Here is a 21,141-nt window from a genome sequence, read left to right as displayed (position 1 = left end):
AATACTTTACATAGAATCATAATACTTATATTATTGCAGTAGGTTACCTCTTGCATCTCTACACATGAGCTTTGATTTCCTTTAATATTTTCTTGGTTCAAGTCCAGACCTCCTCCACAGAAGTCAAAGGTTATTGCTCTGGTGTGGCAAAACACCAAATGTGTACCCTGTATTTACAGACTCAATGTATCAGAAAGGTTACAATGTCTAAATGCATTATTTTAATTCTCTGATGAAATGGAAATAATCTTGAATAGATCTAGAATACAGTATCCTAATCACTAGTTTCAAAAGACTTGAGAGAATAGGCCAAGTGAAGACCAAACTGAGTTGGTCTAGTTGGGGCTGGAGCTAAGTAACTAAATCACAGAGATTGGTTTTGCTTGCTGGGGGTATGGAGGGGGGGATTTGCAGGAAAGTAAGAGGTAGGCTGGGCGTGGTGTCTCATGCCTGTAATCCCAGCACTTTAGGAGGCCAAGGCAGGTAGATTGCTTGTGCCCAGCAGTTCAAGACCAGCCTGGGGCAACTGGCAAAACCTTGTCTCTACGAAAAAACAACAGAAACAAAAAATTAGCCAGGAGTGGTGGTGCATTTCTGTAGTCCCAGCTACTCTGGTGGCTGAGGTGGGAGGATCACTTGAGCTCAAGGGTTTGAGATCAGCCTGGGCAACATGGTTGAAACTCTGCTCCACAAAAATTAGCCAGTGTGAGCCTCTGGTCCCAGTCTTGGGAGGCTGAGGTGGGAGGATTGCCCTTGAGCCCAGCAGGTGGAGGTTGCAATGAGCTGTGATCACACCACTGCATTCCAGCCTCGGCGACAAAGTAAGACCCTGTCTCAAAAAAAAAAAAAAAAAAAAAAAAAATCTTGTCCAGTAGAAGGTTCTCTGGTGTTACAAATGTTTCAGAATCTGCACTGCCCAATATGATACCCTCTAGCCATTCATGGCTACTGAGCAATTGAAAGTTGGCTGGTAAAAAATGAAGAACTGAGTTATAATTGTATTTTATTTTAATTAATTTAAATTTAAATAGCCACACGTGACTAGTGTCTAGCATATTGAACATCATAGCTATAAATTAGAGTGCTTCTAGGGACTGTCTACTTGAAATATAAGAGTTAGCTTTTTAGAATTTCCTTGACATGTTTTTTCAGCCATTTATATTTGAGTGTTTTATATGCCGTTTGGCATGCAATGAAATATACAGCAACATCACTATCTTGGAGAAAAAAAAAAGTAAAAATTAAAATAAGCAAAGAGAGACAATACAGAAACATGAGAGTTGCCATAATACACTTTAATCTTCATCACAGAAGAGTTACATTAAGTGTAGAGGACTTCAGAAAAGCAAGAGTGCTTTCCAGGTTGTAGTGTTTGTAGGAGGAAGGGACTGGTTATTGAAGCATGTTATATGTCTTGGGTAGGTAGAAAGAAAGGAAGGGAAATTTCAGGAGGAGGCTTGGTATAAATAAAACTGGGAGGGTAGGAAGCGGTAAGATGTGACTAGGACCCAGTAAGTAGGCTAATTTGTTGGAATATGGAGGTGGTTTGGAAGGTGAAGCTGGAAGTGAAGGCTGGAGTCATTATGGTTATAGCTGCTCTTGAATGCATGGCTAAAATCTTGGGATTTATCTTTCAGGCAGTGAAAATTCAGTCATTGAAGGATTTTGAGCTAAGGAACAACATAATAAGAGTCTTTTTAAGGAAAATAACCTTGCCATCTGTGTGAAATAGAGAGAAATGAGTTAGGAAGCTATTACACTAGTTGAGGCAAGAAGTAAAAGGTTTCTGAACCAGAAGGGTGGCTATAGAAATAGAAGGAAAACAAGGAATGGTTAGATGGAAATATTGTAAGAGATTTCATAGATTAAAACTGACAGATTTTGCTGACAGATTAGAATGGATTGTGGTGGCAATGGGAAAGATGAGTCAAGGGGTGACTCCAGGATTGTAGCATTAGCTGAGGGTGGGAGAGTGAGTCCAGTTAAATATATACGCCAGTGAGAGATGGGGACAGATGTATTACACTAGGACCCTGAAGTTTTTCTTGGAGGGTTCCAAGAGGAACCTGAATCACTTGACGGTTACTTCACCACCAAAAAATTGCAGGAACAAACAGTCACTATTTACACGTTAGTGATGCATTTAAAAATTAACTTGAACCAGCCGGGCGCGGTGGCTCAAGCCTGTAATCTCAGCACTTTGGGAGGCTGAGGCGGGTGGATCACGGGGTCAGGAGATCGAGAACATCCTGGCTAATATGGTGAAACCTCGTCTCTACTAAAAATACAAAAAAAAAAAAAAATTAGCCGGGAGTGGTGGCAGGCGCCTGTAGTCCCAGCTGCTCGGGAGGCTGAGGCAGGAGAATGGCATGAACCTGGGAGGCAGAGCTTGCAGTGAGCCGAGATCGTGCCACTGCACTCCAGCCTGGGTGACAGAGCGAGACTCCGTCTCAAAAAAAAAAAAAGTTAACTTGAACCAAAACTTAATCTGAAAATGTTAGTGTATTATCATGTGAGGACTGAAGCATTTTCAATATGTTAATAAGCACATGATTGTAGAAAATGTGAATACGATGATAATTGGCAATGATACCAGGATTGTAACTAGTGATTTATTGAGCTTCCCTCTCTCCATGTCCCCACCCTGCTGCCTGTCACCACCTTGCCTCCAGCCTTTTAAAATAATTTCTTAGTAGAGTGAACAAGAGCAAACACGATAAACTATTCTGATAACTGGAATCTGATATCATTTGTTGTGAGAATTAAACTTTCATTATTACCCAAATATACTGGGTAATAAACTAAAACATTTTTAGTTATTTTTCTTCCTTACTAGAACTGGAAGTGGAAAGTTAGTGTGGTATCAGTCATTTTCTTCTTGTAATCTTCATCAAATCTCTCATTCTGAGCCACGGTGAAGTGTTTCTTCCAGTCTCCCACTGCCCCTGAAATACAGTTATGTGGGAGAGAGTCAGTAGCTGTTGGAAGAGTCTGTGCTTCCCTATTCTCCTGTTTCTGTGTGGTGATTTCTATGCCATGTTCCAGGAAGGGCAGTATTGGACAAAACGTTTCTCTTGCTATCCTGTCACTTCCTTATTCTGAAGAGAAGACGACTTTCCTGTCTGATTTGTGAGACGAGGAGAGCCTCTTGCCAACTGGCTGCATTAGTGGGTGGGCGAGACCGCCATGTTACAACAGCAAGCCTGAAGGGCTTTCTTGTCTTTCTCTGTGCCCTGTTGCACATTGAAGCATGGTGGGTGCTCATGACTGTAGCTCCCATGCTGTAAACTGATCAAGAAGGGCCTGTTTCTGGGAGGCCCAAGGTACCATTTGAAGAAGAAAAAATAAGACCTCGCCCCAGAAATTCTCTAATTGTAATCCCTGTTACCTTTCCCAGTTTTGTTTTTCTTAATGTTATCTATCTATGTATTCTTTATTTTGCTTATGACTAGAATAGAATTTCCACGCAGGCATGAATTTTTGTGTTTTGTTCACTGCTGCAAACAGTGGCTAGAACAGTGCCTGGCACATAGAAGCCCCTCAGTAAGTACCTTTGAATGACTGAATCTGATAGCATAGAACTGTCTATAAAATGGATTCTTTGTCCTATCTGACTTAATTCTATATATTTTCATGTTATTAGCCAGAACTCTTAAGGGAAAGTGGGGATAAATGGTTGGATTTGGACATCAAATCTTACTCTCTTAATCTTAATAATAATTGGCTAATTAAACGTGATTTTCATTTTATCAGTGGCTTCTTAAATACTTTCTTCCCCAAATCATTTATTAAAGATATTATTTTTCCTAGACACAGGAAAGAAAACTCCTCAAATGCTTTAAAATATTTGACAGTTCCTTTAAGATTATAACGAAAATAAACTGTAAAAACCTTTTCTCATGAACGGAGAAATGGAGTGGTCCATGATTTCAGCAGGAATCGATGAATAGTTTGCCATTGGATTCTGTTTCATGACATCAAATGAAGTGTAATGGACAATTTTATCTAGAACTTTGTCATCTAATTTCTTCCCAATAAATTCTGCCAGCTTCTGAATTTCATGCTTTGGGTTCTATGATCAGAGTCAAAAGAAAAGTAATGATTTAATAGAATTAGTTTAAAAAGAATATTATGATGGATTAATGACAGTGACCAGTAACATATTACGAGGTAAAATAAAAAACAAATCTTAACAAATGCTCAAGTGACTCATTTTAACGTGATGACCCATATTGTTCTTTTTTTAGTCATTGGAATCACTAATAATTTTTTCCCCTTAATATGTAATCAACTGGGTAGGGTTAGTGAAACATTCACCAGACAATGACATACAGTGCCTAATGAATGGTTCACTAAGGGAATGTGTCAGGGTTATGTCCACAAGCCCTGCTCAAGGCATTTCAGAAGCACAGGGGCAGAAGATTTAAGACCTGACCCAGAGGAAGCTACATCCTGTTTCTGACATTGACAGAAATGTCCCCAGACTGCAGTGATGGCAGGAGGAGAGGAGAGAATTTTTTTTTTTTGCATGCCTCAAGACGCACCCATGGCTAGTAACTCTGGTACCAGACCACCAAGTCAAGTGGAACTGAGAGGAGCTCAGTTCCAGTGTAGCTACTGATTTCTCATCAAAGGGACATACAACCTTGTGACATCACTGTGGCTGTGGGACTCCTCCATCTCTAGGAGCAGAGGGTGGGTGGGGAGGGAAAGTGGAAGCGCTTACCCTGACCACTGTGTGTATAGTGGGCTTCTGCTTTAAAAGCTTGTATGTCAAAAATGTTTCATTTAATTGACCTCACACAGGCTAGGAATTAGAGAGTGCTGAGAATTGTGAGCTTTGTGGGAACTACAGTGAGGGGACATTCAAGAACAAGATCACAGCAATATTTTTAAAACTTTTAGGGACTCTGAGGCTAGATTACCTATTTCGATAAAGTTTCTTCCTGGCATGCATAATACGCTAGGGTCTACCTAAACAAAAGAGCCCCATTCCCAGCGACATATCCTTTCTCTGACATGGCTATGATACATGCTGTAGGGAAACATCATCTGCCCGGAATCTTCGTATGGTGGCACAACACTTTTGTACCAAGTAAAAACAAAGTAAACACAAAGAAGGAGGGAATTTTATACTGATAACCTCATAGGTTGTTCTGCTGGTTCTTCGGTCATGCTTCTGAAAATCCTAGAGCTATAACAATTATTTTAAAAACCACATGAAAATAGTCTGTATTTTCTACGCCTTTGATATTTTGTAGAAATCACTCATATCACAAGGCCCAGCAGTGATTGAACCTTAGAGAAGTGCATCTAAATGGTGATGTGTGCTTGAATCTCCGGGGAATTTTATAAAACTCCAGACTTAGCAGGCCTACAGCAGGCTCCAGTAGCTCATGCAACTAGTCTGTGAAGCACCTGTTGAGTATCAAGGCTTTCAATGACCAATTCAAGAACAGAGAATGTAATTCTGTACAGATCTCTGTATTTAGTGGGGTCACAGAAAGTAACTTAGTAGATGATTATTTACAACAAACATCCACTGATATTATCTCATTTAGTCCTCAAATAAATCTTGAATGGGTAAATATTATCATCTTCATTTTTATGTTTAAGAAAACTAATTTCCCAAGATGTTAAGTATCTTTACCAAGAATTGACAGAACTTGATTTCAATAATTTTGAATCTAAATCATTAGTATTTTCCATTGCACCACTTCTTAAAGTTTCTTAAAGCTATTGGCTGGGCGTGGTGGCTCACGCCTGTAATCCCAGCACTTTGGGAGGCTGAGGCGGGTAGATCACGAGGTCAGGAGATTGAGACCTGGCTAACACGGTGAAACCCCGTCTCTAGTAAAAAATACAAAAAATTAGCCGGGCATGGTGGCAGGTGCCTGTAGTCCCAGCTACTTGGGAGGCTGAAGCAGGAGAATGGTGTGAACCCGGGAGGCAGAGCTTGCAGTGAGCCAGAGATCGTGCCACTGCACTCCAGCCTGGGCGACAGAGCGAGACTCCATCTCAAAAAATAAATAAATAAATAAATAAATAAAGTATTATGTTCCTCAGTGCTAATAAAAAAAAACAAAAACTGTAGGCATGGTAGCTCACGCCTGTAATTCTAGCACTTTAGCAGGCCGAGGAGGGTGGAACACTTGGGATCAGGAGTTCAAAACCAGCCTGGCCAACATGGTGAAACCCGGTTTCTATTAAAAATACAAATAATTAGCCGGGCGTGCTGGCAGGCGACTGTAATCCCAACTACTCCGTAGGCTGAGGCAGGAGAATCGCTTGAACCTGGGAGGCGGAGCTTGCAGTGACTTGAGATCGCATCACTGCACTCCAGTCTGGGTGACAGAGTGAAACTCCTCCTCTGTCTGAAAAAAAAAAAAAAAACCAACAAAACCAAACCAAAAACCAAAGAAACCAAAACGTGCTAGGATTGTTTTTCCTGCTAAACTGCATTTTAAAATAGACATGCAAGGGAGAAAATGACACCATCCATACTGTGTAATAACCTGCCCATAAGGGAAATGTGCAGCATCCCCGGGAGTACCAGGAAGTTGCAGGTGAGACTGTGTGATACTTAAACTCATGATCAGCCATGCACACTTCGACAAATGACAGCTGTAACCAATGAAGTGCAGCAATTTTCTGTTCCCCGCATCAATCTGAGTCCCTGATGGGGTCAATACATTATGACTTAAATGTTTTATGGTCCAGTGGGTACACCTTAGATGGCACTGTGCTCACCTTCTTCATGTCCTCATAGAAGAGGTAGAGAATGCGGTGTTTGTCTTTGGCTTCCCACCATCCTTTCACATGTTCATGCCAGGAGCCCCAGCACACTGGAGGATGGGATGGAAAACAGGGCAATGAGTCACAGAGGTCCTATTATACCACTGAAAGGAGAATTCCTGAAGAGAAGTGAGAGTGTTCCATTAAAGAAGGCAGAGCCCCTGGTCAAAAGAAAAGATTCTTTCCTTCTAGGGTGTTTGGAGATTTTGAGAAACGAAGGGAAACAAAGCTAAATTCTCTCACCTTTCCCAGTCAGAAAAGTCTCAAAATACTCTTCCCATGTTCCTGGAGCAGGAAGTGCTTTATTCATTCTTTGGAAATGGTAATAGGACACCATGTTGTCCTTGGGATTTCTTGCTACATAGATTATCTGGGAATGATGAAGGGAAGGGAAGAAGCAAAAAAAACAGGAATTTTTTTTTTTTTTGCTGTTACTGCCCAGGCAAGTCATGTTAGGGTAGATACATTTCATACAGTTCATTTTTTCTGAGGCTGCATTCTTGTCATCCTGGTTATGGGAGACTTTTTTTTTTTCGAGATGGAGTCTTGCTCTGTCACCCAGGCTGGAGTGCAATGGTGCGATCTTGGCTCACTGCAACCTCTGCCTCCTGTGTTCAAGCGAGTCTCCTGCCTCAGCTTCCTGAGTAGCTTGGATTACAGGTGTGTGTCACCACGTCCTGCGAATTTTGTGTTTTTGGTAGAGATGGGTTTTCACCGTGTTGGTCAGGCTGGTCTTGAAACCCTGACCTCAACTGATCCACACATCTCAGTCTCCCAAAATGCCGTGATTACAGGCGTGAGCCAACGTGCCTGGCTAGGATTCGTATTAATTTGCGTATTGATTATTGTGAAGAGTTATATATATATATTTAACAAGTGAAGTGTTTTAAGAGGAAATGGAAGACTAAGGTTGTTTTAAGGAGTACAACTCTGAATTCCTTTTGCTTTTTACCTTACAGTTTTTCTCTAGCAAGGATGGTGGCAGCAAGTGAAAGGGAAGATGTGTTTTCAGGATCCGTGGTGAGGGCATTGCATGAGCTTGTTCCAAACCTGCAAAATTGGTTTTCGATCAATTTCTACTATTTTTTTCTCTATTTGCTTCCAAGTCTTGCTGCTTCCATTATTACTACTACGATTCAAAGCATCTACAAGAACATTATAACTGTAGATCTGGTGTGAGAGAATACGTCTAGCCTATGAATAGATGTTTTGACTAGAACAATTCCTAACCATAACAGTCATCCAAATAAATAAGAACCTAAAAAATTCAAACCCTTTCACCAGGATTATCTTACTTGAGCTTATCCTTTTGAAGTGAAATTAATTTCTAACTAGAGAAACAAAATTTAACTCACTTTTGTATAAACAGTAATTCCATTAGAAAATGTCTGGAGTATAACACAGTTAAAAAAAGACAAAACCATGAAACTCACCAATAATTGTTTGAAAGCCTATAATTTTGAAAGGTACATAGACAGTAAAAATCCTAAGTGCATTTTAGGACTGTAGTGAAGTGTGGCTATTCCATACTTACCAGATCCTAAGGATGGGATTTTCATTTCGAGGAAAGGAAATCGTTGATGAGTCGGTGCCCGTTTACTTTTCTCCACATCACCTTCATTTTGTATTAATTCCACTATCTCCTGAGTCCATGTTGTTCCTTACATGCACGTAAAATGAAGACGAATAGACATCTAGTGTAGTACATTCCTTAAAATATGATCAAATACTTGTTAGAACATCTATGTCTTTTTTTTTTGTTTGTTTTGTTTTTTGAGACAGGGTCTTGCTCTGTATCAAGGCTGGAGTTCAATGGTGCAATCTTGGCTCACTGCAACCTCTGTTTCCTGGGTTCAAGCGATCCTCTCACCTCAGCCTCCTGGGTAGCAGGGGTTACATGCATGCACAATGACCCCTGGCTAATTTTTGTACTTTTTGTAGAGACGGGATTTTACCATGTTGCCCAGGCTGATCTGGAACTCCTGAGCTCAAGTGATCTGCTCGCCTCAGCCTCCTAAAATGCTGGGATTATAGGTGTGAGCCACCATGCCTGGACCATCTATGTGAATTTAAAAGCTAGGTTTTAAATGGGATTCAGAAGATAGCATTCCTTATTTATATCTTATTATCATAATATGATTTTAAAAAAATACTCCAATTTTGAATGAACATTAGACTGATAAATATACATTTTTTTTCTGTCACAACTATTAATTTGGATTGTTATTGTTGTTCTATTTATTTAGCTGTATTGTCCTTAGAAAGGACATTCTCCCCAAATTGTGATCTCCTATAGAGAAATGACTACATGATTTTCAAACTCTCTTTTTCCCAGTCACATAGCATAGGAGACATTTAGTATTGTTGGCTGAATGAGTGAACCATTAGGGCTTGAACTTGATATTGACCATTAGCACTTAGTATTCATTTTTTGCCTTTCTCTGTTTCCCCCATATCTCATGGGCTGAAAGGCTGTAAAAGGCCTTCCATAAACTCCTTTGCCACTAAGATTTTGAAGGCTATTTAGATCCCTCTAGTGAGATGCATTAGCCTGAGTTTTCGAAGGCAGTGGGGAGATAGAAGTCATCCTTCCTGAGGTGGTGGCTGCTGATGGTAGCCCCAGCAGATAGAAATTTTGCAGAGACCATTCCACGTTACATGGCCCAGTGCCCTAGACCCAACCACTGCCACTGTGGCCATAGGTAGAATGGTATCCCCCAGCTTCAGTCTGTCAGTGTCTTGCACTGATCCTGACAGTGATATTGTGCTATCAACATAATCTTCACTCTTTGATGAAGATCTGTTGCACCAGATGTTCTGGCAAAATCCAGGTTAGGAGGATGTTGAGTTATTTTAGGATGGCTTTTTTTTTTTTTTTTTTTTCCAGAGACAGGGTCTTGCTCCGTTGCCCAGGCTGGAGTACAGTGGTGGGATCTTAGCTCAGTGCAGCCTCCAACTCCTGGGCTCAATGGTCCTCTTGCTTCAACCTCCCAAATAGCTAGGACTGTGAGTGCATGCCACCATGCCTGGCTAATTTTTAATTTTTTTTTCTACATAGGAGTCTCCCTATGTTGCCCATGCTGGTCTCAATCTTCTGGCTTCAAAAGATCCTCCTGCCTTGGCCTCCCAAAGTGATGGGATTACAGGTGTGAGCCACCATGCCTAGCCAGGATGGCTTTCTGAATCCTGATCTAGGTTGATCTTTCCTGTATTATCTGGCTGAAACTCTATAGATTCCTTTTCCCATATTCTCAATTTAGTGCTTTTAAAGGCCTAGAATAAGGGCATAGGTTAGAAAAAAATTAAATTGCATTTTATATTTTATATTAGTTGGTCTCCTGTATTTTCTGGCAGCAACTTTTATTACAGGAGGAAGGGCCAAGATATCTTTAGCTATCCATGCAAAGAATATTGCAGCCATTTGTACTAGTTTTATGGGAATTTATAGCCATAACACTGAATGTCTATAATGAATGAATTGAATGAATTTATAGACATGAGCCAACATGAGGGCAGATTCAAATGTTGCTAGAGGCTCCGGGGTGAGTGGAATGACTTCTCAATTTATTCTCTAGAGGTCAGTGATTCTATGACGTATTTTTTTCTTGTGTCATTCAGAGTATTCTTTTAAAAATTTAGGGTGAACTATTTTTGCCATCTATGCTTGTTTCTTCTTCCTTCTAATAAAATAGGCTTCATTAATGTATATGGTTTTAGTTATGATTAAATATGACTTTAGATGGCAAGCATTTAATTTTCTTAGTGTGCTTTTTGAATTGCTTAAACCTCATTAATGCCATGAAAAACCTAAATGAACCATATCTTCGTACTTGGCGTTTGGCAGGTAGAGCAAAGATTATTTATGTATTGAATTGATAATCAAGTGGAATTGTCAATGAAATTAAGATGATGAGATGTGATCCTCACCAGTGGCTACTTTTAGAAATTTACATTCAGAAAAATTTGATCCTGAATGGGCTCCTGATGAGTAAGATTGGGAAATCAGGACCAACATGAAACAGATGGACAAAGAAGAGACCAAGGCCTCCATGTGCCTGCAGAATCTTCTGTCAGGATCTTGAGAGATAAGAACAAAAGAGGGTTTTGAACAGTCTCAGAAAATACTGAGGTTTAGATTTTTTGATGTGTGTGTGTTTGTGTGTGTATAACAAGAGTTTTGACAGCTTGATTTTGCAAAGAGCAAATTTATATACAATTTGTGTGTGAACCGAGTGATGTATTTCTAGTAGATATGTAGATATGCAAAAATATTTATAGAGAACTATTTCCTCCTCATCATCACCCAATTTTTCTGACATGGTGGCTCAGCTCAAGCTAGTCCTACTTCTACAGACAACTTTGTTAAACTGATTGTTGAGATAAGGCAGTTGGTTCACAACTTACCACAGAGGAAGGTGGAAATCAGAAGGATCGTTCTCAGACCCTGAGATGGGAGGGCTGCTGAGGTGATATCAACATTGCAGAACCAAAGCTCCCCTATTTCTTTCCCAAATCAGACTCGGGATCCCCTTTCTAGCTCACACACTCAAAGCAGCTTTTAACAAGATCTACAATAAGGGCCTAGATTGGGAACACATAAATAAACAAGTCTACCCTTTTGCTCTTAACTGTTTTCACTCTCTCCTGGGAAAGTAAAAAAAAAGAAAGTACATCATAGCATCATAAGAAGATTGAATTCTAAAAATGTGTATGTCATTTTAGTATGTTTCGGTATAGCTTCAGTTTCCACTAGTAACTTTCCTTAGCCGTATCACTCTGTCCAGTAGAGTTTTCCAGATCAACTTCTTTATTTCATGACTAATGCATCCTTCCCACTTACCTTCCTAACTCTCCTCTTCCCCTTCCCCTGCAAGCCCTTCCACCTACCTGCTTTAGGATAGGTAGAAATAAGCAGGTCATCAGGCTTGGCTTGGAAGTTCCAGATCTTATCCCAGATGTCACAAGTGTCTGTGGGTTGAAGAATTCCCTTCACGTAGTTGACACTTAAGCGCTTTGTTCCATCAAATGTAAAATCCTCCATCTCGTGTAAGGCCATTGGTGTAAGAAATCAAAGGGCTCTTCCAGACACAAAGTTATCTTTCAGTCAGCATATGGCTGCGTTGTAGATAGAGGCAGCACTCTATCCACCACACTACCACACTATCCAGCCCTCTAGCACAGGCCTGTCTGGGCCAGCAAACAGGGAGAAAGTGAGTTGCAGGCCTCCCGACTCAGGTTCCAGGAAACTGGAACTCTTGTTTATGAATTTGTCCACTGGCAGTTTCCTGAGGAACTTCAGCCCCCTCTTCACCAGGCTGTGGCGTCACAGCAGAGGCGGTCACAAACCCTGCTGGCTGGGTCCCGTTCCAGCCCTTGCTTTCTCTGTGAGTTAACAGGACATAGTATCACATTGTTTATAGCTCTCATCTCTGTGTCCATTAAACCCTTCATAGACAATTTCAGTAATTGTTCCTTCTGGGAATTTTAAACAATTAAAAAGTTGCGGGACTTGCCTGTGAAATTACAGATTCTACACAGAATGACTTCCCTGAGAGACTGCAGGAACTTTCCCGTGGGCTATTAACAGTGGGGGCCTGGATGGATCTGAACCTCCCAGTACAAACATCTGCCAGGGTCAGCTTTGTTATTTTTTAAGAGTAAAATAAATAATGCTAAACTGGAGAAGCCTCCTTCCTTTGTAGGGGTTTCATCACAGCTATGAAAACATGTATGCCTCATTTAAAGCAAAAGGGATGCAGAAAACTCTAGAGTTAACAGAAGACAGTGGCTGCCTTAGGAATCCATTCTGCCCCTGATAATCAGAAATTTCACAACTTGCTTCAGTCCCTGCTCCCGGCCTGGCCTGCACCCCAGGGCCATGCCACACTTGCTCCCCATGGCAGCACTCCTTCTGGAGATCTTGTCGGCTCTTGTGTGTCTGGCTGTCTGATTCTCTTTCTTCGTGTCCCAGCTTTGATGCCCCTTTTCTGGAGAAGTCTTCTTTGACTTTCTATGTCATCTCAAGTAGGTCCCTCCTATTTCCTTGCTCATGGCACTTTGTGTTCCTTTAGAGCAACTATTGACAGTTAGTTTTGTGTGTTTACTTGTTGGCATTTTCTGTCTCCTTCACTACACTCTAAAGCACATGAAATGGGGCCTGTTGTTTTCTCACTGTTTGCTAGCTGTATGCCTAGTGCCTGGCATTCTTCTATTTCTCGAAAGAATGAATGAGTAAAACTAAGCAAAAATTGAGGAAGCGAGTTCCTTGGGCCATCATTATGTGGGGACTAGGTGAGTATGGCAGCTGTGGCTTGACATCCTTCAGACAGAAGTCAGGCTGCCTGTATTTGAATCCTGTGCCAACTCCCAGTAGCTGTGGGCAATGGCAGGTTACAGAATCTTTCTCTGTTTCATATCACGCTTTTCCTCAGGTCTGAATTGGGGATCTTAACATTATCTACCTCATGGTTGTGAGGAGATAAAACAGCTTATTTAATGCTTGGCAACAGGGAAATGTTGAATAAATTGTAGCTATTAATAATAATGGGTGACTTTGTTCACCATTTCTCTGTAGTCCACGTTCTGGATGCAAACTCAGAAAATCTCTGGTCTCGCAGCAACAGGGCGAGGTCAAAATTAATTGGGTGTTTTTGGGGACTTTCCAATTCCCAGGCATATTTCATTATTTCTTTAGTCATGTCTTATGATTGGAGAGAATGTGTGGGGGAATTGAGAGAGCAATGAATGATGTTCAGATCAAGTAGTAATGTGGCTGAGACCTGGTCACAGTGCCTTTAATTTGTATAGTGCTTTGCCTCACTCGCAGGCTCTTACATATCCACCTGAAGACATGACAGCATAGGCCTTGGGGGCAGCAGAGCATGGAATTACTCAGAGGAATTCTAAGTAGAATGGCACCCAAACTTGGAAGCAGTACCCATAGCAGATGTCCTTGGTGGAGGATCCAGGCAAGGAAAATGTCTTGTTCCTCCTCATCACCACTTTCCAGTGTTTATGAATGAGACTTACAGGGCATGTAAAGATTGAGATTGCCTGGTGAGCTGATCAGTGTCCATTCTTACAGTTTTAGGGATTGCCATCTGTGCATTTTCTCTATTTAGACCTGTTGCAATAGACCCAGGAGTGCTAGGAAGTGGAAGAGGTGGAATTATCCACACAGAAGGTAGAGAAGCTTGAGGTGATGGTTTAGGGCAGGGGTCCCCAACCTTTTTGGCACCAGGGACCAGTTTCATGGAAGACAATTTTTCTTCAGAGGGAGGGAGGGGGCAGTGCAGGGGATGGTTATGGGATGATTCAAGTGCATTACATTTGTTGTGCACTTTATTTCTATTAGTATTACATTGTAATATATAATGAAGTAATTATACAACTCATCATAATGTAGAATCAGTAGAAGCCCTGAGCTTGTTCTCCTGCAACTAGATGGTCCCATCTAGGGAGGATGGTAGACAGTGACAGATCATCAGGCATTAGATTCTCATAAGGAGCAGGAAACCTAATCCTTTGCATGTGCCATTCACAATAGGGTTTGTGTTCCTATGAGAATCTAATGGCACTGCTGATCTGACAGGACATGGAGCTCGGGCAATAATGTGAGCAATGGAGGGAGCCTGTAAATACAGATGAAATTTCACTCATTCACTCACAGGCTGCCTACTTCTTCCTTTGTGGCCCTGTTCCTAACAGGCCATGGACCGGTACCAGTCCCATCTCTCATCTCTCTCCTTCTATTAGAATTCATGACATTGGGCTGGGTGCAGTGGCTGACACCTGTAATCCCAGCACTTTGGGAAGCTGAGGCAGGCAGATCATGAGGTCCGGAGATCGAGACCATCCTAGCTAACACGGTGGAAACCCCGTCTCTACTAAAAATACAAAAAATTAGCGGGGCATGGTGGTGGGCGCCTGTAGTCCCAGCTACTCGGGAGGCTGAGACAGGAGAATGGCGTGAACCTGGGAGGCAGAGCTTGCAGTGAGCCGAGATCACACCACTGCACTCCAGCCTGGGCAACAGGGTGAGACTCTGTCTAAAAAAAAAAAAAAAAAAAAAAACAATTCATGACATTGAACATGTATCTTTTGTTTTGCATGTCTTCTTGAACAATGAATATTTTTATTTTGAGTGCAAGTATTTTTAAATTTATATAAATTATATTGAGTTAGGTTTAGTCATTTGTTAGGTTAGCCATTTGTTTACTTTCTTTAAGCACAATATTTTAAAGATACCTGCACTCCAGTATGTATAAGTCTGTTGCTTCTAACAAATTGCTTTTTAATATCCCAAGATGTGCATCCACCACATTTTTACCTATTTATTCTCCTAGCAGTGGGAACCCAGACAACCTTCAACTCCCATCCAGCACAAATAAGGCTGCAAAAACATGAATGTGAATATTTTTGTACGTGTTGTCTTATGGAACTGCTTACACATGTTTTTGGAGTATGTAGCTACAGGTGGAATTTCTGGGTCAAAGAATGTTTGTTTACTTATTTTGACTAAGTATTGCCAGAGTGCTCTTCTGAATTGCTGTGCTTGTCTACAGTTCACCAGCAGGGTATTACCTGGCTTCCTAACTTTTGCTTGTTTAACAGATATAAAGTTATACCTCATTATTTTCATTTGTATTTACTCTTACTCGTGATTTTGAGCATCTCTTCAAAGGCTTGTTCATTTTGGGGGTTTTATCTTCTGAAAATTGCCTTCCCCTAGGTCTTCTTTGCCCATTTCTCTGGATTATTATCTTTTCCTTACTGATTTGAGAATTTCTTGTGCATTCTGAATATTCTCCCTTTTTGGTTTTGGACATCACAAATAACTTTTTCCATTCTGTCATCTATGAACATTTTTCATAGTGCTTGTTGCTAAACAGAAAATTTTAATATTGATGTATTCGTTAAGTATTTTTGCATCATGTTTTGTGTGTTTGAAGTTTTGCTTTAAAAAATCTCTTTTGTCATTATATTACAAAAATAGGTTATCATCTTTTTGAATGGAATACACTCTTTTTTTTTTTTTTTTTCTTGAGATGGAGTCTCACTCTGTCATCCAGGCTGGAGTGTAGTGCTGCCATCTTGGGTCACTGCAACCTACACCTCCTGCGTTCAAGTGATTCTCTTGCTTCAGCCTCCTGAGTAGCTGGGATTACAGGTTCATGCCACCATGCCCAGCTAATTTTTGTATTTTTAGTGGAGACGAGGTTTCACCATGCTGGCCAGACTGGTCTCGAATTCTGGACCACAAGCAATCCACCCGTCTTGGCCTCCCAAATAGCTGGGATTACAGGCATGAGCCACCACGCCTGGCTGAATGGAATACACTCTTATCCCTGCACTTTTACTTCTCACATTTAGTCTTTACCTAGATTCCACCTTTGCATAAGTCGATTGACTGGAATTCAGCTTTATTTTTTCCATATGTTAAGCCAAAGCCATTTTTAAAAAATATGATCTATTAGCCATCAGTGCTTTCCCCATTGATTTGAGATGCCTACTTTATCATATACAAAATTTCCACATATTCGGCCTCCAGTCTCTGGGCTCTCTGTTCTGTTCCCTGACTGTGTCTGCTCTGGTGACATGCCACCCGGGGGCATTGGTCCTGCTCTGGGGCCTTCCTGCTGTCTGGCAGAGCAGGTCCCATAGCTGCTGCTTTTTCAGGTTGGCTTGGTTGTTGTGAGCCTTTCATTCCTTCTTGTACATTTTACATTAAGATTTCTTAAGCTTGACTGGGGTTATGCTGAATTTGTGTTAATTTAGAAATTGTGGCTGGGCGCGGTGCTCACGCCTGTAATCCCAGCACTTTGGGAGGCTGAGGTGGGCAGATCACAAGGTCAGGAGATCAAGACCATTCTGGCCAACATGGTGAAACCCTGTCTCTACTAAAAATAAAAAAATTAGCTGGGTGTGGTGGCACGTGACTGTAATCCCAGCTACTTGGGAGGCTGAGGCAGGAGAATTGCTTGAACCAGGGAGCTGGAGGTTGCAGTGAGCTGAGATCGTGCCACTGCACTACAGCCTTGCAACAGAGCAAGACTCCATCTCAAAAAAAAAAAAAAAAAAAAAGAAAGAAATTGTATTAGTAGATATAATTCTTTTTCTACAATGTTTTAAAGTAATTACCATATTTAGAAAATCTCTTTGGCTTTCTTCCTAAACATAGATTTTTATCTATGTGAGTTTTTTTCATCTCTGTTCTGTCCATCACCAGAGTTCCTCCTGCTCCTTTCCACTAGTCTGACCCCTGAATCCTCTCCCCAGTACCCGTTTCCCGCCTCTCTCATTAACCCAGTAGTGTGGGACACCACCACCCCGTCCTTAGCTGCTCACCATAATCCCATCAAAATCCAATTAAAAGACCCCTCCAAATTTCCCAGTGTACCCCGATACCCCATCTCTCTCACCCACCAAAAAGGCCTACAGCCCATTAAAACAAGTTCTGCTTGTGTGGTCTCCTTAGACCAACTCACTCTCCGTATAACACCCCCATCCTCCCTTTTAAGAAATCAGATGGCTTGTACCAACTTGTCTGTTACCTCTGAGTCATTAATTAGGCTGTCCTCCCTATTCATCCTGTAGTCCCTAACCCCTATACACTTCTCTCTCTTGTCCCCTCCAACACCACCCACCATACCACCATTGACCTAAAGGATGCCTTCTTTACCATTCCCCTACACCCTGATTCCCAAAACCTTTTTGCTTTCACCTGGACTGACTCTGAGACCCGTCAATCACAACAACTCACATGGACTGTCCCAAGGCTTCAGAGATAGTCCTCATTTCTTTGAACAAGTCCTAGCCTGAGACCTCACCTCCTTAGACCTTTACCCCAGCTGTCTTCTTCAATATGTGGATGACCTCCTTCTCTGTAGCCCCTCCCTATAAGACTCTCAAACTCACACTATTACCCTTCTAAACTTTCTTGCTAACAAAGGATATAAGGTCTCTCCCTCCAAAGCACAACTCTCCACCCCAACAGTAACATACTTAAGAGTCCAACTCTCCCCCAGGGCCCGAGCCATGACCCCGGTGTGGGCAGCCTTAATAGACAGCCTACCTCCACCTTCCTCTAAGAGTAAAATTCTCTCTTTCTTAGGACTGGCAGGCTTCTTTAAGTTATAGATTCCCAAACTTTGCCCTCCTAGCTTGCCCCCTCTATAAAGCAGCCAAAGCCCCACTCAATGAACCCCTGAGCCCCTCACATAACATACTCCCCAGTTTCCGCAAGCTCCAAACTGCTCTTGTGACTGCACCAGCCCTGTCTTTACCTGATATCTCCCAACCTTTCACTCTCTATACTGCCAAAAGCCAAGGGATAGCCTTCGGTGTCTTAGGGCAACAGAAAAGAAATCCTCCTTCCTTTGCCCCTATAGCTTACCTCTCTGAACAACTAGATGACACAGTCAAAGAGTGGCCAACCTGTCTTAGAGCACTAGCAGCAGCGCCCATTTTAGCTCTGGAAAGCAAGACACTTACATTCAGCCAAAACACCACTGTCCACAATCATCACAATTAACCAAGATCTCCTCTCCTCCGGAGCATTAAGCATCCTTTCTCCTTCCCGGATCCAATCACTCTGTGCCCTCTTTATTGAAAATCCCAAATTCTGTCTTGCCAAAAGTGCTCCCCTCAACCCAGTATCCTTACTCCCCATATCCTCTTCCTCTCCTACTCATTCTTGTACTGACATCCTAGACCACCTACAGCCACATTTCCCAAACATCTCTGAGCCTCTCACCAACCCTGATGACCAGCTATTCACAGATGGCTCCTCCTGGGGGCCCACTGGCTCCCCCAAAGTGGCTGGATATGTGGTCATTTCTCTTAACCGAGTAATTAAAGCCAAGCTCCTATGCCCGAAACCTCCTCCCAAAAGGCAGAACTCATAGCCTTCACTAGGGCCCTAACTCTTTCCAAAGGCAAATGAGTCAACATTTACACAGACTCCAAATACGCCTATCACATTCTTTATTCCCATGCCACCATCTGGCAGGAGAGAGGATTCCTTACTGCCAAAGTCACCCCCATCACTAACGGACCCCTCATTTACCAACTCCTTCAGGCTGCACACCTCCCCACTAAAGTAGGAGTTATACACTGTCAGGGACATCAAATAGGATCAGATAAGATCTCAAGAGGGAACAGAAAGGCTGGTAAGGCAGCAAAGGAAGTCTCCCTTTCTTCTGCCCCTGCCTCCCTCCTCATTACTCCCACAATCCAACCCCAATATTCTCCCACCAAAAAAGTTTCACTACTACAACAAGGAGCTTCCTTCCAAGGGAACTGGCTAGTGGAAAATCAAAAACTCATCCTCCCCTAAGAACAAACCAAAGGAATTCTAACATCCCTTTACTAATCTTTCCATATTAGTGCATGCCCCCTATATCTTCTCCTTCGCCCATATTTCTCTCCCCCGCACCTCTTTGCCTCATTAAAAGACATAACCAGTTCTGTCTGCCCAGCCAAAGTATATTTTTCTTGTGTGGAACTTCAACCTATGTCTGTCTCACTACTAATTAGACTGGCACCTGCACCCTAGTCTTCTTAAGCCCCAAAATTGACATTGCCCCTGGAAATCAGAGTTTACCAGTCCCTATTAAAGCTCAAGTCCACCAACACAGAGCCATACAGCTAATAGCCCTGCTTATAGGGCTAAGAATTGCCACTGCAACAGGAACAAAGATAGCAGGCTTGTTCACCTCCCTGTCCTACTATCACTCTCTCTCAGAAGATCTCTTGGACAGCCTAGAAGACATAGCCAAATCCATCCTTACTCTCCAGTCCCAAATAGACTCTTTAGCAGCAGTAACACTTCAAAACTGGCAAAGTTTAGATCTCCTCACTGCCGAAAAAGGTGGACTGTGCATCTCTTTAAGAGAAGAATGCTGATTCTGTACTAACCAGTCAGGAATTATATGAGATGCTGCCTGACAGTTAAATAAAAAAGCTTCTAAAATCAGTCAATGTAACCACCACCATAGTCAGGAAACTGGTCCTCCCATCCCCAGAAACTCCATCGTACTTGCCTTTGTAGTCACATTCCCCCCTGGCCTCTAGCCCCTGGACACCACTGATCTGTTCTCTGTCATTATAATTTTATCTTCACAAATGTGTTATAAATGGAATCACACAGCACATGACCTTTTGAAACAGACTCCTATCACTCACCGAAATGCTTTTAAGATTCATCCAATTTGTTGCCTGTATTAATAGTTTGTGCATTTTTATTGCTATAATATCCCATTTTATGGATGTGCTACAGTTTATATATCCATTCACTAGTTGAATGATGTTTGGGCTGTTTCCAGTTTTTAACAATCATGAACAGATGTGCTATAAACATCCATGTACATATTTTTTTTGTATATATGAATTTTCATTTATCTAGGGAAGACATTGGAAAACTTTATCTATAAAGGGCCAGATGATAATTTTTCTGTTTTTTAAAGACACGGGGTCTCACTCTGTCATCTGGGTTGGCATGCAGTAGCTATTCATAGGTGTGATCATAGTGCACTACAGCCCCAAACTCATAGGCTCATGTGATCTTCCTGCCTTAGCCTCCAGAGTAGCTGGGGCTGTAGGTGCATACCACCATGCCTGGCTCTCTGATGGTAAATATATTAAGATTTGTGGACTTATGGTCTCTGTTGCAATTACTCAACTCTGCTGTTATAGTGTAAAAGCAGGCAGAGATAATATGCAAATGAATGAATGTGGATGTGTACCACACTCTTTTATTTATTTATTTATTTTTGAGAGGGAGTCTCTGTTGCCCAGGCTGGAGCTCAGTGGCATGATATCGGCTCACTGCAAGCTCTGCCTCCCAGGTTCATGCCATTCTCCTGCTTCAGCCTCCCGAGTAGCTGGGACTACAGGCGCTCACCACCACTCCTGGCTAATTTTTTTTGTATTTTTAGTAGAGACAGGGTTTCATCATGTTAGCTAGGATGGTCTTGATATCCTAACCTCGTGATCTGCCTGCCTTGGCCTCCCAAAGGGCTGGGATTACAGGCATGAGCCACCGCGCCTGGCTGTACCACACTCTTAAAATAAAAGTTGGATTTGACCGTTGGAAGTAGTTTGCCAACCACTATTCAAGGTAAATATCTAGGAGTGTGATTGCTGGGCCACGTAGTATGTGTGAGTTTAATGTTATCAATGCACTGCCAAATTACTTTCCAGGGTGGGTGTATCATTTTGTATTCCCACTATTAATGTATTAGAGATCCAGTTAAATTGTATTTTTGTATTCGGGTATCATCCGTATTTTTTTTAGTTATTCTGATAAGTGTTCTGTGGTATCTCATTGTGGTTTTACTTTGTATT

General features: G+C 41.8%; 1 protein-coding gene across 1 annotated transcript; it reads right to left on the bottom strand.

The window, feature by feature from the left end:
• Positions 1–1,285: 1,285 nt before the first annotated feature.
• Positions 1,286–12,155, bottom strand: SULT1C4 (sulfotransferase family 1C member 4). The gene is made up of 7 exons (XM_054476278.2): positions 11,683–12,155; positions 8,330–8,455; positions 7,748–7,845; positions 7,039–7,165; positions 6,751–6,845; positions 3,892–4,072; positions 1,286–2,945 (listed from the first exon to the last, which is right to left on the bottom strand). Exons 1-7 carry the CDS (start codon positions 11,849–11,851, stop codon positions 2,833–2,835), a joined length of 909 nt encoding a protein of 302 aa, XP_054332253.1. The 5' UTR covers positions 11,852–12,155; the 3' UTR covers positions 1,286–2,832.
• Between the last annotated feature and the right edge of the window lie 8,986 nt (positions 12,156–21,141).

This window comes from Pongo pygmaeus, chromosome 12, assembly GCF_028885625.2.
Source record: "Pongo pygmaeus isolate AG05252 chromosome 12, NHGRI_mPonPyg2-v2.0_pri, whole genome shotgun sequence".
In the NCBI taxonomy this organism is placed as follows: domain Eukaryota; kingdom Metazoa; phylum Chordata; class Mammalia; order Primates; family Hominidae; genus Pongo; species Pongo pygmaeus.
This window is presented reverse-complemented; position numbering and strand designations above follow the sequence as displayed.

What these genes read in the sequence shown, in the direction of transcription:
- SULT1C4 (XM_054476278.2), bottom strand. Translation starts at nt 11,851, where the DNA reads ATGGCCTTACACGAGATGGAGGATTTTACATTTGATGGAACAAAGCGC. An exon ending in TGCTAGAGAAAAACTGTAAG is followed by an intron (nt 7,166 to 7,747) that starts GTAAAAAGCAAA and finishes CATCATTCCCAG; the next exon opens with ATAATCTATGTAGCAAGAAA. An exon ending in TCTATGAGGACATGAAGAAG is followed by an intron (nt 4,073 to 6,750) that starts GTGAGCACAGTG and finishes CTCTGATCATAG; the next exon opens with AACCCAAAGCATGAAATTCA.